This window comes from Calliopsis andreniformis, chromosome 1 (genome assembly GCF_051401765.1).
Source record: "Calliopsis andreniformis isolate RMS-2024a chromosome 1, iyCalAndr_principal, whole genome shotgun sequence".
Lineage (NCBI taxonomy): Eukaryota > Metazoa > Arthropoda > Insecta > Hymenoptera > Andrenidae > Calliopsis > Calliopsis andreniformis.
This window is the reverse complement of record NC_135062.1, coordinates 18,153,400-18,170,111: the sequence shown is the minus strand read 5'-3', so window position 1 is coordinate 18,170,111 and position 16,712 is coordinate 18,153,400. Positions and strand designations below refer to the sequence as shown.

The 16,712-nt window shown below is 40.1% G+C and overlaps 2 protein-coding genes across 4 annotated transcripts in view; one reads left to right on the top strand and one right to left on the bottom strand.

Moving 5' to 3' along the window:
• Fstl5 (follistatin-like 5) overlaps nt 1-12,489 on the bottom strand; it is a 32,964-nt gene extending 20,475 nt beyond the window's left edge. For all 3 annotated transcript variants that reach the window (XM_076375588.1, XM_076375596.1, XM_076375607.1), the window contains exon 1: nt 12,104-12,489. The gene's annotated coding sequence lies outside the window, so the exon portion shown is untranslated. The remainder of the gene's footprint in view (nt 1-12,103) is intronic.
• LOC143188097 (acyl-CoA Delta-9 desaturase) lies at nt 5,283-6,679 on the top strand. Its single transcript, XM_076392159.1, has 5 exons — nt 5,283-5,496; nt 5,615-5,745; nt 5,829-6,034; nt 6,128-6,310; nt 6,415-6,679. The coding sequence occupies exons 1-5, from the start codon at nt 5,283-5,285 to the stop codon at nt 6,677-6,679; spliced, it is 999 nt and encodes a 332-aa protein (XP_076248274.1).
• Nucleotides 12,490-16,712: the final 4,223 nt, after the last annotated feature.

Below are 16,712 nucleotides of genomic sequence, written 5' to 3'. Positions count from 1 at the left end.
TTCATTGAATCAATTTGTTCTGTCGTTAGATACTGTCACAAGAAAGAGAACAGAATGATTCTCGAAAGGGTGAAACAGTGTTTCGAATAATAGTAGGTAATATTTCACAGTTAATGAATTTCATTACTGAAAAGTGACGTTTTTTACAGAAAAAGAAACACGACTAAGGGGGCAAAATAGGTAATTAGTGCTGTCAAAAGAGTTGAAGGGAAGATAAATGAGTAAGAAATGAAGGGTAGTCCGTTCGAAAGCAAATGACTTCGTGAAAGTAGTGAAAGTAGTAAGTTTCTGAATAAATTGAACCATCAAGTGTTTGGTTGGTTTGGTGGAACTTTTTTTATCAGAATTAGCGTGCACTCGTTAACTCGCTACGCTCAACATATTTACTGCATTCTCTGCATCTCTTCCTAAAACAGATTTGAATTTCCCTAATATTATCATTTATATCATCACTTTCTAGTTATCGCAGAATAAGCAAGATGCACGAGCATGCTGGTGGAAGTTTCGTGCGATTTCTTGTCTAGAAATATAATATATACCGCGAAAGATAGAGAAGTGCATTAGTTGGAGCATGCCTAGACGATACAAATCATTATAAAATGAGTATTTTCGTTCTTCAGGTAATCAGGATTGAAAGAAAAAATTTGGAACCACCTTGAAATGATGTGCCAGTTTGACGAGTTTACATATTTGTTGTATATGTAATGGTTTTCCGAATTCTAAGAAAGAGACATTTTGAAGTGGAGAGAAATAATGTTTTCACGATGCGAAATCTATACACGAGATTGATAGACTCTCCTGGTGCGTGTCTCTTAAATTTAACTCCGACAATCTCGAGAAAATCGCGTTCAATCATCGTCGGAAGTGCAGACAGCTCGTTCTCCCCGCAGCTTCGTCGACGTTTAGATAAATAACGGGAATCCGGAAAGAGGGAGAAGCGGCCAAGAGCAATAGTTTGGCGGGGATAAGCGAGATGCGAAATGGCTTGAACGTAAAAAGGAAAAGTGCGAGTACGGGCAGTGAATAGACACGCGTACACGTATAGATGTACATGTTGCAATAACAATATGTCTAGATGGGTACAGCTTGCTTCAAAATTGAAGGCACAGTAGTGGGGAATCGCGTTATACGTATCGTTTATCCTAATGCTTTTGATGGAACCCAATTTGAACAAGTAGGTATTTCAGTTCTCGAGAATTAAAATGACGAAGGCAGAAAATGTTAGCTCTATAATTTTATTTTCTACAGAAATATGCAAATTGTTGAATCCAACGTAGCTTCGCTACACTTTTCTGAACGAAACGAGGTCACTTTTATGAACGAATCCTATAAATGAAGCTCTAGAGAATTCGTATATTAATTGTACATGTTCTACTCGTAACCCGAGTTCTAGTAGTTAGTTAAGCTTCTAGAATTTTGTAGCACAGCATATACGAGGACATACGTATAGCTCCCGGTCGAAAGGACGCGAGAGACTCGAGGGAAGGAGATTATAGGAGATTGGGGAGGAAGTAAAAGGAGTAGGAGTTGAAACAACGAAGCGACTTTTTCCTCCCTATTTCCAGACAGGCCCACCACCATGTGGCTCGTCGGCTAAGCCAAGGATTACTAGATAGTCACCATCTTCCCCCTCCAAAGTGAACCTTGAAACTCAGTGATGGGTCGACTCTAATAATGAGCGAACCACCAGCGGATTAGGGGGTACTGTATAAAGTGCGTGACTGACTCAGAAATCGCGGCGAAACGTTTTCGACAGAACCATCCTGTGTGTTCAACTGATTTTCCAAGCGGCCAGTGAGAGGTCGAGTGAGAACGGGTGAGTAGAAAACACACGAATCCAGCTTGACGCTACTCGGTATTACCCTGTCTCGGTGCTCCTGGTGACATCGGCGCAGACAAGATGTATCGATTGCTGATACTTAAGCACCGGTGTGCGATGAGCCTGGACAGCCAACGTTTTGCTGCCAGACATCACACGTTCTTAGTGCCGCGCTGTCACTGATGTTACTGCAATCTTCAAAATTTGCCAACAGCGGTTGTTTTTCAAATGAATTTTAGAAAAAGAGACGTTCTTCTTATTTCTAGCATTCATTAGCATAAAAGCTTTCTGCCCTTTCGCATTAAATTGAACAAATGGAAATGGAAGCAAACGTGGTAGTGGTTCAATGCGATTCAATTCAATTGCAATGACTTCTGTGTCTAACAAAGACAACAGGGATACCAAAAACAGGAACCGGTTAGCGTATGCTTTGCTCGGAAGTTGATAGTCCTGATAAGACACTTTAGTGCGTTCGATTATATATTGTCTTTACGTAATTGTTCTAAACTGGACCTGTAATCTGTACTATACACCGCGCCATGAAAATACAGTAACGTCTCTTGCAATTATCGGTAATCGATAAATGATGTGCTCCATTACGGCGTGTCTACCGAATTACACGTATGTACAGGTTGTTAATTCGAGACAACTGATACACTGCCTTGGCGCGAGTATTTGATACGATAACATACAGCTATTAACGTCAAATAAATGAACCGATATTATAGGGTTACCTATCGTCTGATTAATCATCGATCTTTGATTCTGAATAAATATCGCTTAATTAATGGAATCGACTCGTATCGAGCGCTTATGACTTCATTCATTCTTTGCTTCTTCTAATTTAGAAAAATTCACCGAACGATTCGCTTTGCAGAACGCGACCAATCTTCTAATTGAAGGGAAAGGGGACAGAGGAAAGAAGAAATTGTATGTGAAATAGTTCGAAACAAGAACCATTATGCTGAAACCCGTGTTAACGAAGTACAAATGTTGCGGCAGGGAACTGAGTACAATTCATTGCACTTAAAAGTATTGTAACTTGGATAATTGAAAGCGACAGTACGAGTAACGATCCTATTTTACAGTTGCCAGATGCTGCTGGTAGCTTAAGTGGTACTGACCTGCGCGTTCACAATTCATTCTAATTATCTTAAAAACATTCTGAATGAGATAAAAGTGTGAATACGAACACCGCCATTCTCAGGAGTCAGAACGGAGTTGATAAAATCCAATAAAGTTTTGTTAATGGTCCGTTAGCTCGCGATTGAAATCCTTTTTGGCGAAATTGCACGAATACGGCATTAGGAAATGAAATCTTCGATACGGTGGTCTCTCCGTTATTATGTGCAGTCTCTACCTATGTTAGTTTTACTCACAGATCCCATTTCCCTGTTTCGAGACAAACATACCAAGCAGAATGTATCAGCTTTCCGTAAACATATAATACTTCCATTTTATCATTATCTTTCGATTTTCTATTTTCGATTTTTCTGCATTTACGAAATTATAATTATCGAAGTTGTACTACTTTTGCTACCAATTCATTTATGAGCTAACTAGATGTCTATAACCACAGATCTGATATCGTCAAGACATGAAATACGCGCGTAAAATAAAAATGAAAGTGCTTTCTTCTTGTCAAAGGCTAATAAACTGCCCACCTAAATGATGCGTATCATTGGTAAAAAGAGCTTGAAGAGCTCTCATAAAGATGTTCCTATAGTGAGAGCGACTCGAGTATCATTTACTTAAACCTCAACGAAACTCTACCCTGATAGAGAACTTTCCTATTTGTTCGCGATACAGATTCTCGTCTTACATGATTAGTCACTTTTATGTAGGTCTATCTAGCTTTCTTTAGCCAATGCTGTACCACAAACTTTCAGTCAGAAGTCAGGAGTCAAGAATATGTCCTTTATGTGCAGTTTTCAGTTGTATATCATGAATTACAATTCCCCCTGTAGCTTCTCTTCAAGACTCTATAATAGCACAAGTTGCGAAAGTGTCATTAACAGATGAAGGTAATTACAAAGCGTCATCCGTAGCGTTACCTATGGCTTCGTGTAATCGTGCTTGGATATAATTTTCACGACGGGGCACCAAGATTTGTACAATGTTCATGCAATTGCGGAATTTGATCGGAAGTGCTAATACTTGTTTAGAAAGGGAGCAAAAAGTCCCATTAGAAGATTTCGAAAGTCCGGTTCGAAGAAGTTTGCCTCTTTAATCTAACGACTTGTCCATTCTATCACGCAAAGTGCACGTGTTTGGGTCTTCTTCGGTTTGACATTCGATGCTTGTACAGCTGTACAAGTTTTTACGATTTCGCATGGAAAACGAAAAGGAAATTGCTGGCGTGTCGAAAGATGGTGTCTTACGAGAGAAAGCTCGATAGGTTCAGTTTAACGTTCGGTATGTGCGCTTCGCTGTAAATCACAGCTCGCAGATTTTGAAAGACGTACGCGTGTACGAGGTTGTAAAGGAACGCGTGCAACCGATTAATGGGAAAAGAGATTAGCGAGCGAACGTGGTTTTGTTGCAGTGGTGGAGTCTGTCACGTAAATTAACTGGTGACTGCGTACAGTTTACGTTTCACATGGGAAAGGAACAAACTTGTGTCCTTAAATGTTCTAATGCGACAAGAAATGGAGGAAATTATCTAAATTACTATCAAGTGTCAGTCCTGTTAAACGAAATGAAAGTTTATTGATTTTAAATATTCACTTTGTGAATGTAAAACAGCTGAAACGAGAATTTTCCAGCAAATAGGAACTTTTTTTTTAGAAAATCTAAAACAAGTAAGCGCAAACAGTTGGAGTAAGAATAAATTCGTTCGATATCAAACTACCGCAAACACATCGGTTAGGGAAGAGGAAGTTTTTCATATATCAAAGAATATCGTGGCAGAGAATGTATTCGGAAGTTGCAGACGTCGGATATGCGGTCGAGCTTTATGCTCCGATCAGATGCGGCGGGCATACGTGCTTGCATCTATATCATCGGTTTTATTGAATTATTAATGTAAAGTTGGACATCTGCTCGAACATATTTTGCTCGTGTTTTGTTGGGAAGAACAGTTAATAATATTTTGTTAAGCTCGTATAGGCCGGTTTCGTCGAAAATCGATTAGACGGGATGGGAGGAACAGCTTCTCAACAACTCTCTGTGTCTAATCTCCAGGGACTGAAATCATACGCCACAGGAAGTCGTTCTCGAATGCGTCAAAACTTTTGATTGAGCTGGAAACTCGTCGTAAGGCTCAAACAAGAATACTGAACACGTCGCACTCTTTGACTGGTCTACGAATTCCACTCGATTTAATTCGAAAATTAAACTTCACGCGGTGAATCTTAGATTATGGATTTTTTCGCTATCTCGTAGACATTTTTGCAGCTTACTGACACCGTGAAATTTTTCTTTTAGGAGCATAAACTGATCGGTGCAAAAGCTCATTTCAGAAATGTATAGTTCTACGATAACACAGTACGAAGAGAAAAAGCCGCCGCAGAGTACGGAGCAGGATGTGGAACCAACTCCAATACCGAAAGAACAGACATTGGCAAGGCAACCGATAATATGGCGAAATGTGATTGGTATCACAGTGCTTCATTTCCTGGCCATTTACGGTTTGGTGACCCGTTATCAGGATGCCAAGTTTTGGACGTGGATTTGGAGTCAGTATATCCGTATTGTGTACCGCTTCTACTTCAATTATCTACTTTCATATATCTACATACAGTGTAATATTTGATCTCTAATTAAACGAATTGTTTAATATTTTGATTCGCCAAGACGTTGCATACGGAATTACTGCTGGTTTGGGAATAACAGCAGGTGCTCATCGACTTTGGGCACATAGAACCTACTCAGCAAAGACTCCCCTGCGAATCTTTCTAGCTACTTTGTATTGCATGGCTGGTCAAGTAAGTAGACGCATAGAATTCTCTTTAGTTGGAGGAAGAAAAGTGAAGTACCGATCCCATCGCTACACCTTTTCTTCACCTAGACGCACTTCTACAAATGGATACGAGACCATAGAACTCATCATAAATATACGGAAACATTGGCAGACCCCCATGATGCCAATCGCGGATTTTTCTTTTCTCATATGGGATGGTTGATGGTCAAACGACATCCAGCTGTTAAGAAATATGGCAGTAAGGTCGATATGAACGATATTTCTGCAGATCCGGTAATAGAGTTCTTCGACAAGTAAGATATCAAAATAGACATTTAAAGCATCAGACTAATGACACACATCTACCATAGTGAGTTGTCTTTCAGCGTTTTGATGTCCCATTGTAGGTATTACGAGGTCATCATGATGACCCTCTGTTTCTTCCTACCAATAATGGTACCAGTTTTCGTCTGGAACGAGACGTGGTACATAAGCATTCACGCTGCACTCATTCGCTATGTCTGGTCGTTGCACGCCACCTTTTCCGTAAATAGCTTCGCTCATATGTGGGGAAATCGGCCGTACAATAGGCAAGTTTGCATCTAAGTGAAAATGAATTTCAGTTGCGGAAGTTCCTAGAATCTTCGACATAAGTTCGTGCATCGAATATGATTCTATACGTTTTCTTCCGCAGAAAAGTTAAGCCCACGGAAAACGCAACGGTGTCGTTCTTTGCACTCGGCGAAGGTTGGCACAATTACCATCACTCCTTCCCCTGGGATTACAAAGCCGCAGAACTGGGGACGTATGGCTTAAATGCTACCACCGGTTTCATAGAATTAATGGCGTTTTTAGGTTTGGCATACGATCTGAAAACGCCGAAGAAAGAATTGGTCGATCGAATTACGATAAAAAAGGGGGATGGTACCGATAGTCTTTGGGGGTATCGAAGACATTGAAATATCGACATCGAAGTTTGACAAATCTCTCTTTGTTAATACATGCAAACATTGTTCACGAAAAGGGGATGGATTGCTCGTGATTGGATATCACTTTCCTTTTACAGTCAGCCCATTTCATTTTGAAACTCATACGTCTTACATTTTTCCAGACGAACAGAGGCACCTCAGGGACGCAATTCTACAGAAATGAATAATTAGATGTACATACATACATACATACATACATACATACATACATACATACATTAAATATAAGGCTTATTTAAAGTAAAGCAATAGAAACATTTCGAATAATTGCTACATGATTCAGAGTTTAATTGAAGAAATGAAGTATTTTATTTCATATTGACCCATGCCGGTTGCTATAAAATTGGAAAACCTGGTCATATTTACGCGCTTAATACGAAGAACGAAAGCAGCTGTTTCAAAAGCTGTTGAATGCGCGGAGGTACGAGCGTGTACCTCTACACTAGTAGGAGCGATGTATCGTATCAGCATAATCAAACAGTGAATTAACGAGTTCTACTGATGAGGTTAACAGCACAATTTTGGAATCGGAACCAACGTTTAATCCGGCATCGATTACCAGACGAATTCGATGGAAAAACGAAGCGCCTCTAAATAATTTAGATGCGTTAAGCGATCTTGAACAGATGAACATTCATCGCGAAATTGTTATCGTCACACGCTCCTGTCCTTCCCGATCCACTGGCTTTACCGTTCATAATTGTCAGTATTATCACTGCGCACGTATTTAGCGTACGTGTCAGCGTCAGCACTTTCACTGATTCCCCACGCGGTTGTGAGTATCGCGAAAATGAATTACCCATGCAACAACGTTAACCGAAGATTCAACGATGTACTAATAATTACACGGTGGCTGATCTCTGCACGTAGAAAATAGGTATTGTTTAATATTTCGCAGATTCTGTATTAACCAAGCGACAGGCACGTCAGATAGCATGTATGCATTGTACGCTTTATAAGCACCCCCTGCGACGACTTTGCAATATCGTATACTTACGCTACGCCCTATATAACGTGCACCCCAACCCGCCAGTCTATCCTCGTTTATTTTTTCAGCGGCAAGGAAAAAAGGAATCATTGCACGGCCGAAGCTATACCGTAAAGTCGGGGAAAAAATATGTATCGCCTGTCTCTGTGAGTATGTTTCGGTATTTATAACACTAGCTGGAACTTTGTTTAAATCGCTTTCTACACGGGTTACCATGGTTCCAGGTCACTGGCCCGTGTATTCTTATCCACGATAGATATTTCCAGATGATAGCTGCACGATAATACCGGTATAGAGATTTCTAATCGTGTCAGAGGGAAGACAAGCTATAAAAGACAATTCTAGGGTATAGGTACAAGTGCTAGCGATGTAATCCTATGTTATCAGTTTTAGTGAATGTTTAGATAAATTGGCAGTGAAATGGAAAAAAGAAATCTACGATCTGATCTATTCGTGAATATTGATTCCACGAATCAATATTTGCTTTTTAAAAAAGCAAACTTTTGCGACCGTATCGATTAACAGTAGTGGAGGAAATCAGTGTTCGCGTTCTCATCCAGAGTGATGTGTATTCTTGCCTCTTTCTCGACACCACCAAGTATTTTCTTCCATGAATTTGTTATGACCATCGCAATAGAACGGATCGATAAGACACGTCCCGTCTGTGCGGGGTTCTGATGTGTCTTTTACCGTCGCCCCGAGGCGAGGTGGCGGAATACATTTCAAGCGCGCACATGCAAAAGGGTCGTTCACTAATCTGATATGACTCGAAAAATCACCTTTTCTTTCTTTCTTTTCTTTCTTTCTTTTCATCCCTTATGATCATCTAGCATGATAATGTACGCAAACTTACTTTAGCCACCATACTTTTTAGAAGACTCAAGCTTTCAGTGACTCTTTAAACATCGAGGCTATTAGAGGAATACATAGATAGAAAAATCGAAACAACACTCCAGCTAGAATTAGCAGTTCAATTAGAACAGATCTATAGCTTTGCCAAGCTACAAAACTATGATACCCATAAACATGATTAGAGTTTTGCACAGTTTCATGCAACCCTTTAGATATCAGGTGCAACTATGAGTACAAGGTACACATAAATACATACATTACTAATACCACTTGAAACTAGCAAAAAAGTTAGACTGGAATCACGACTATCTATTGCTTGGAATAAATTTCGCCCACAAATCTCTGCAATCTATGTATCAATAAATTCGCCATTAACCCCGCTGCCTTTCATTGTACTTGCTAATTTAATGCATTCGTTACTGTTACAATGTATCTTCCGTATAAGTTGACTGTTCTTACGCAAACGCTATGAAACAAAGGTTCATTTTTTTTATCGTACATGAACTTTGTGAAATACAAGTTCAAATTGCATTTCACACTATGATTCTTCACTTCTGAATTTCAATTGAAGCGGGATTGTTAATTAAAATATGCAATAGTCCATTGCGTAAGACGCGGTGCAAAAGTTATAATTATAGAGAAAGAAATGTTTTAGCGTGAAAGAAAAATTCATTCCTAGGAAGCAAAAACTGGTATCTATATTGCAGACGCTAGATTCATCGAGAAACGATCAAAGAGAACATTAACCCTGGGCTAAAATGCGCTTAGGAGGGTAAGAATAAACCTGAGAAGGCAGCGACATTTCCGGTTTTTTCGAGACTCGTGAACAGAGGTAAAAGTGAAGGCATTATACACACTGTTTCAAGACTGTGAGTTACTACAGTACGGCTTCCATTGCTGAAGACAAGCAAGACTGATCCATAAAAAAGTCTATAATTCATTAATCCTTTCGATGTGGAAAGAGTAATTCTTGCAAAAAACCTAGAATTCTTCATTAATCTACACTAGAATGCTCGGTAGAGAAAAATTCTGGCCTCACTTTTGAAAAACACATTACAGATCGAGCACAGGTGGTCGAAAAAGTCGATGGAAATGGGTATATGTGTGTGTCGTTGCTCGCGCTTGGGCTCGGGCTTGGGCTCGGGCTCGGGCTCGGGCTCTAGTGGCGAATGCCGGATGTCGGAGCTGGGTATAGTATTGTTTGGGAAGCAGCTCATCGCCAAGAGCCTCTCGTTAAATCTCCAAGAACTTTGTTCGCTCGCTCGCTTGAGATCAATACAGTTTTCCTAGAGTCCAGCTACACATGTAGCTACATGACAAAAGTTTTGAACTTTTGACCCGGCGACAACCATTGTACGGCAACACACGTTCTATTCCGGTATCACCCTATCTCATGCGTTCTATTTCATGTGCGCATTTTACGCGTACGAAGAGGCAGTTCGAGAGGACTGGAAGGGGTGGCATTACCGTTTTCCATGCACCCGCGTATCGTATAATGCATTGCTGTTTTGAAAAGGTAATGCAATTCATAACGAGGCGACGCGATGCGTTTCCCTCGTGTTTTCTCGCTCTCGGCGAAAATAACAATGCTTACGACCGTTAATAATCATAAAAATGCTAATGTTAATGACGCTGTCGGATGGGGGCGGGTGGGGGCGGATGGGGGCGGATGGGGGCGGCTGGGGGTGGCGGTGGCTGTGGTGGTGTGGTCGATATATAAATGGGGAACGGACGTCCAGCATGGGAAGCAATAATAAGGATAATGAAAACAACGACGACACTAATGAGAACGATAATAGGAAGGAAACGCGGCGAGATGAACAGTATTGCAATTGTAATTGCCTCGTGATCGCGGCTCTGTAAAATTGTTTAACGAGATCATTTCGCGTTCGTGTTCGCGATTCGAAAGTGAAACATACGACGAAGTCGATATTCTACGACGAATTTAGCGATAGTGAGCTATCAAAATGTTAAGCTTTTGTTTCACTTTTAACAATGCTATTGGGAGAGAAGTGGTAAAGAAGATTCGAAACTCAGGACGATCTTCAGATCGTCTTCGGAACGATATTCGTATCGTCTTTTGAATCGCGAGCATCGTCTAGAAAATCCTTTATCCCAAATATCATTCCATTTCTCCACGAGACTAAATCCCATCCAGCAGCGGAAGTGGATCGTTTCCGTGAACGTCGCTCCCCCTTACCGCCATAAAGTTGGTGCTTCCCGAAAGCCACGTATATTTCCAACGCACGATTAATAACGTTTTCCCAACGAGGAAAGCGTTCCCACGCGAAAAACTTGTTCGTTGATATCGAAACGCAAGAGGAAGATCAGTGGAGAGGAGAAGATCGCGATGGGGCAATATCGTCGTGACTATGATTGTGAAATAACATTTCCTTACGGAACCGGTACGATAAAAGAACGGGGAAGGAAGTTCTAATACGCGAGTGAAACTGCGAGACTAAGCTCTTCGGCGGGATATGTAATTTCATCGATCCCTTTTTCTAGATACGCGTCGCTATGCAGTTCCGTAGCTCTGAATGCTCACTACCGTTTGGTAAAAAGCTCCCCGTATAAAGATGCGTTCTTCTCCGAGGGGAGAAAAAGAAAGTAATTCTATCGATCCGCATACTCCAGTGGTGCTCTGTTCCACCGACGGATAAATCTAGCATTTAGTTTCTGTGTACGGCAGCGTATCTACAGGTGGAGGCGCCTGCGCATCGCCTCCACTCGTACGTAGATGTCACCCACACCTGCGAGGGTCAGGATATGTAGCTACCTGTACCATGTTTATGCCACGCGTGCTACACTTGCAGCCAGGACCGAGAAATTCTTCTACATCAATTCACTTCTGTATATACGAACTCTTTTCCCTTCCATTGCATACTGGTCATTTCCAAACTTCCAGTGCATTCTTTACGCTCACGGCCACCTTTATGCATCTTTTGCTACCGCGAATAAAACTGACTGCAATTGTGCGTCGGGTTCGATTATTTTTTAGGGATATTAAACATTTTGACAGAAGTTCACCTTTAAATACACGAAGGTTTTGCCTGGTTTGGTCGGAATTTTCGTTCTTAACCCTTTGAGTTTGTGGGGTCATACATGCATGTAATCTGTACTGTGTATGCCCCTGAGCGTTTGGTTAATATGCTGAACAAATACAGACAAGTAGTTGAATCTTGTACGAGACGCATGTTAAGCAGCTGAATCAGGTTGTAGGGTAGAGTTCATTTATATATTAGATTCTTATTTTTATTGTTAGCCTAGTCGACACGTGGTTGACAACACCACGATGAACCAATCCAGCATTGTGATCGTTCTTTCACGTGTGCGTGCGTGCTTGGTAGGTTATACGCAAGTCTTTTGGAATCTGTTTTCAGATTTCGCATGTTGCGCTATTTCACTAAATTCTTCAATTGGTCATTTCAAAGCATTTTATGTGAATTGTAAATAAAGTTTTATATATCGAGAGGGTTGCAATCCTCTAATGGAAACGTGTCAGACAGGTGTAAGAGTAAACATTAATTTTGTAGAGTGCAAATTATTACACTTACTTTATATGGCTCTATATGGTTCCGCCGATGTTGCTTCGCAGATTAGCAATCTTCACGGCCACTGTACTGCACGACCACCGTCGCGACAACACTTAAACTCTTTTTCAGTAATACCGGAGTTCTTTACGCATTTCCCCCTCAGCGTGCTTCATGATTCAACGAAAACGATCTTACTAGAGAAAGTTCAGAATATACTTCGCAAATTCCATGCAACACTTAGTCGTTTAAATTCCGATAAATATAATTCAAGTCACCGATCCTGTTGACGAATCATTGCAGAGATGTACAGATCGATACTGAAAGAAACGAATATGACATGGAAATGTACGGATACACGCGTGAGGTTGTTAAGTACGCGCGTGCAATCATGGGTGAGAACCGCACGATGTGAAACCCTCCCCACGCAATGATAGCTTGGGGTGTACTGAACATGAACAGAGGGTTGGAAAACGATGTGAACCTAATCTAACCTTACCTACCTGCATGTTAGTGGCGCAGCATGCGCTTTGGAACGCGCTTGCGTGGACCTAGTCTCTATAAACTTTTCCAACGATTCAGATTTAAGCAATTAGGAAGGAAAGCGGAAACCGGGATTACCTAATGTCTTCAATTCCAATTCGATCATCGTTACTTTCGCTTCAAAAGTAAAGTACTCCGGTCCGCTGAAGAAATTTCTGGTCTGTAGCTTCTTGAAACATTTTCGAAAGTAATGAAGTCGAAAGACCAGCGAATTCGAACTTTTTGTAGTTTAACTAGAGTATATTGAATAATGCTACAATTAATTACAACTTCTTGATTAGCAAGATAGTTAAAGAGGATACGAGATTCTGTTCTAAGCTTATTTTTATACAGGATAGACTGGATAAGCAATGCTTTTTTTGTCCCACGTTTTTGGGGCTCTAAAGATCCATTACCATTTTTGTGCCACGCTCAATGTTAGCGACTGCACATGAAATAAGAGTGCAGCGCTGTGAGTGGTAAGAATTCAAATTATAACGCCGACGCGAAATTAAATACAGGGTGCCCTGATCAGTTAGTAACAAACATATAAAGCATATGGATATGATCTGGGTTTCACCACGTGGTCGTTGCTGCGAGGAAAAAACCTACGAGAGATAGATGGAAAAAACTTCCATCGATCTCCCTTTACAAAAATCTTACAGTGTAAATTTAAAACTAGTAAGCCAAAGACATGAGTCGAGTAAAACAAGTATAGGAATTCGAAGTATTAATCAGATTCATCTAAATCTGATATCTTTATTCGATAATTACTTAAACTGTATGAGGTCATAAAATAATAATTAAATATTAAACCATAAGCGTTAATAAAGAGGGCAAAATTATCAGTTGGGGATAGGGTAGAACAGGGTATATAAAAAAAGAAAGAAAAAAGGAAGGAAATAGGAGTAAACAGAAGAGAGGAGCAGGATACATGCAAAATAGGTATAGCAGAAGAGAAGGGGCAAAGTCCATGTAAAATCGGACCAACAGAAAAAATAAATTGAAAATTTGAGCAAAAACTTATCGGTCATCAATCATGACCACTGGTCATTGGTCAGCTGCCCACTGGTCAGTCCAAGGAGGGTCAGGTCCCAGGAGTCCCTCCAGGATGCCCAGGGAGGTCCGCTCCCGCCGGAGGACCCGCGGCAAGTGAGACAGTCATGCTCTTGCAGGGGTATTTATACTGTCTCGGGGAAGAAGAAGATCCAATCAGAGAAGAAAAATTTTGCTCAAGTTTTTCATTTATTTCTTTTGTTGGTCCGATTTTGCATGGGCTTTGCCCTCTCTCTTCGGCATTCCCTATTTTACATGTATCCTGCTCCTCTTTTTTGCTTACCCCTATTTTTTTTTTGTATACCCTACTCTACCCTATTCCCTACTGATAATTTTTCCATAAAATAATTATTTCAGCAACAATTTTTGGTACACATTTTGTTAATAACAATCACATATAGTGTCTACTCGTGTAAATTATTAATTAAGTAATGTAGAAATTATTAACTTTTTGTACATTATTCTTTGTTCGATTACTCTCCCAATTCAGTAATTGGTTTACATGTTTCTGGCAACAATATATCTTTTGTAAAAAGCAGTTTCGGTTATTACTTGAAATGATAGGGATAAATAAAGAGGGTAGTCTAGTCACAGACGAGTATACAGGATTATTATCTAGTCGGTGGTTTAGTGGGTTACCTAGTACATTGGTTGATATAGTAGGAATCTATTTTTTGGTTTTACATTACCAGCGTCAGTGATGAAAACAATGCGATTCCTACATTCACTGCTCGAAAATCACAGAGGGCGCTCGAAAACTAGTGGTTTTTCGTCGATATTTGAAAAGGTGAGACATGGAAGTCCATGAAATGTCGGGTCTATCATGTACACTCGCTGTGGCGGTTGCGTTGTGGCGCTCTTGTCGCAGCTTGCATTTACGCTTGTGCGTTTGCCGGTCGTGTCATGTGAAAACGCGGGAATGTGTATTTATCATTTTATCGCGTTGTCATCGAATACTTATTAATTTGTGCGTTTAATGTGATCACGATTACAGTTCTACAGTAACCAAGAAGTCATTCATTGATTTTTGTGACATGACATCGCGCTGGTGATACAATATTCCTGTTGGCAATTGTTTCTTCGCTCCCTGGTTCGGTAAACGGTAATGGCTGTCATGTGCAAGAGTCGGTGAGTCATTTTATTTTTTTCTTTGAATCTTTTCTACTAGCTGCTATTTTATTGTTTTATTGAAAAGTTTATCAGATGTAGAATCTAAGAGGAAATATACGCATAGGTTATCGAACTCGCGGTAATATATGTGCAAGAGTAGCTTCGTGTAACCATGTATGTATGTATGATCAACTAAAAAGAAGAAACACATATTTTTTCTTGCTTTATTATCGTACGCTTTCGTTGTGGTAATTATAATGGAGCAAGATTACACAGTAGTATTCTACAAGTTAGTTTTGATAAGAAATAAGGGCGTAAAAGGCTCGAGTGTTCTTCCATTTTTCGTAAAAATTGGAAGACGTAAAGATGTATTGAAATTGGTATCGATTAATCGACAATACAAAGTATGAAATGTACAAAGCAGGCACGATGGTGGTGCTCAGTTACCTGCTGCCTTATGACTATGTTTTACGGTTAAGGTTAATATTTTTAATTCGAACGTGGAGACGGTGAACCCGTTTGCAGTACGACGTTGACTTGTGACGCCACCAGATCGCGCTGCGAGTGGGTTTAAGGCGATTTAAGTACTAAGAATGATTTTGGCACTTAGATTTACGATTGCACTAATTAGAAAACTGTTCTTCTCAGAAAGTGGGAAGGATGCGCCAGTATTTGCGTATTGGTAGGAAGAATTCCACAATATAGCGTGATAAATGAAACAAGTCGCTGATCTCGTTATTTCGCGCATACACGATGAGCTCATCAAAATACATACACATATATTTTTTGATAAGCTCTTCGTGTATGCGCGAAAATCGTTCAAAATAAGGCGGTCTCTATGAACGACGATTCCGACCGATGATTTATTGAATTTTTTTTTATGAAAATTGACACGTGTTGCAAATTTCCTCGGAATTTCGTCGCTAACCGGAGTCCAACACGAATAGTCACGATCTTTGAATTATAATTGTGGCGTAGCCATTGCACACGTGTAGTCGATGAATATGGCTAAGATTCTACAAAAAGTTGACTATACTACGCTTCCTTTCTACTTTGGCATATCAACCGAAAGAAAATGTCGTCTAATATTGATAGTAACTTGTCCAGAGCGACGAGAAACGAAAAAAGAAAGTATGGTGTATATTAAATTATTGCTCTCTTTACACATCGTCGTCGAGAATTGAACTTTCTCTGGTATTTGACGACAACTGGCAGTAGTCGAGTTCGCGCAAAATATTTTCATCTCTCTTTTTTTCACTCACTCGTTCGTTCACGCTCTCATTCTCTCTTTCTCCCTTGTTCCAATAAGGCAATTGTCAGGCTATCGTACGCGAAGTGTTGCTTTAGCAAATCGCTTTAACTCTGTAAAGCGATGCAAAACTGTCAACGTTACGATGCTGTGGTACCCGTTTATAAGTTGATTTTTATAAATTATGATAGAGAAAAAAGGGTTAGCAGTGGCACGATGAAATCTGAAGTGCAAGATGCATCGTTTGAAATACTTCAAAAATGATCTGTTCCGAATAAGTTTGAAGTTATTTAACGAGACTTTTGGATATTTTCCAAGTCGAATTATTGCCTAATAGCTTTGAAGAATGAAGAAATTTAGGATAAACTAGATTTAGGATAATTATTATGGAAACAGACGACAATGCAACGAGCGTTCAGATGTCTTTTACGGTAAAAAAATCTGCTCGAACAGAATGGAGTTCACTAAATGGATTCTCGAATGTGCTCTAAACTATAAATAAGCTAACGAATACTTTCTGTGGAATGGCTGTCTTGATTTATACAACACCAGCTGAACGTGTTCAGCCGCGTAAGCATATAGATGACCAAATGGAATGAAACTGCTCGAATAATCGTTGGATGACCGTCAATGTTTTTCGACGAAAATCATATTCAGACTATAAGACTTGTTTGGGTAAAGAGATAACTTGCGATA

Coding starts and splice junctions, on each gene's coding strand:
- LOC143188097 (XM_076392159.1), top strand. CDS start 5,283: ATGTATAGTTCTACGATAACACAGTACGAAGAGAAAAAGCCGCCGCAG. Junction 5,746..5,828: donor TGTATTGCATGGCTGGTCAA/GTAAGTAGACGC, acceptor TTCTTCACCTAG/ACGCACTTCTACAAATGGAT. Junction 6,035..6,127: donor GTAATAGAGTTCTTCGACAA/GTAAGATATCAA, acceptor GTCCCATTGTAG/GTATTACGAGGTCATCATGA.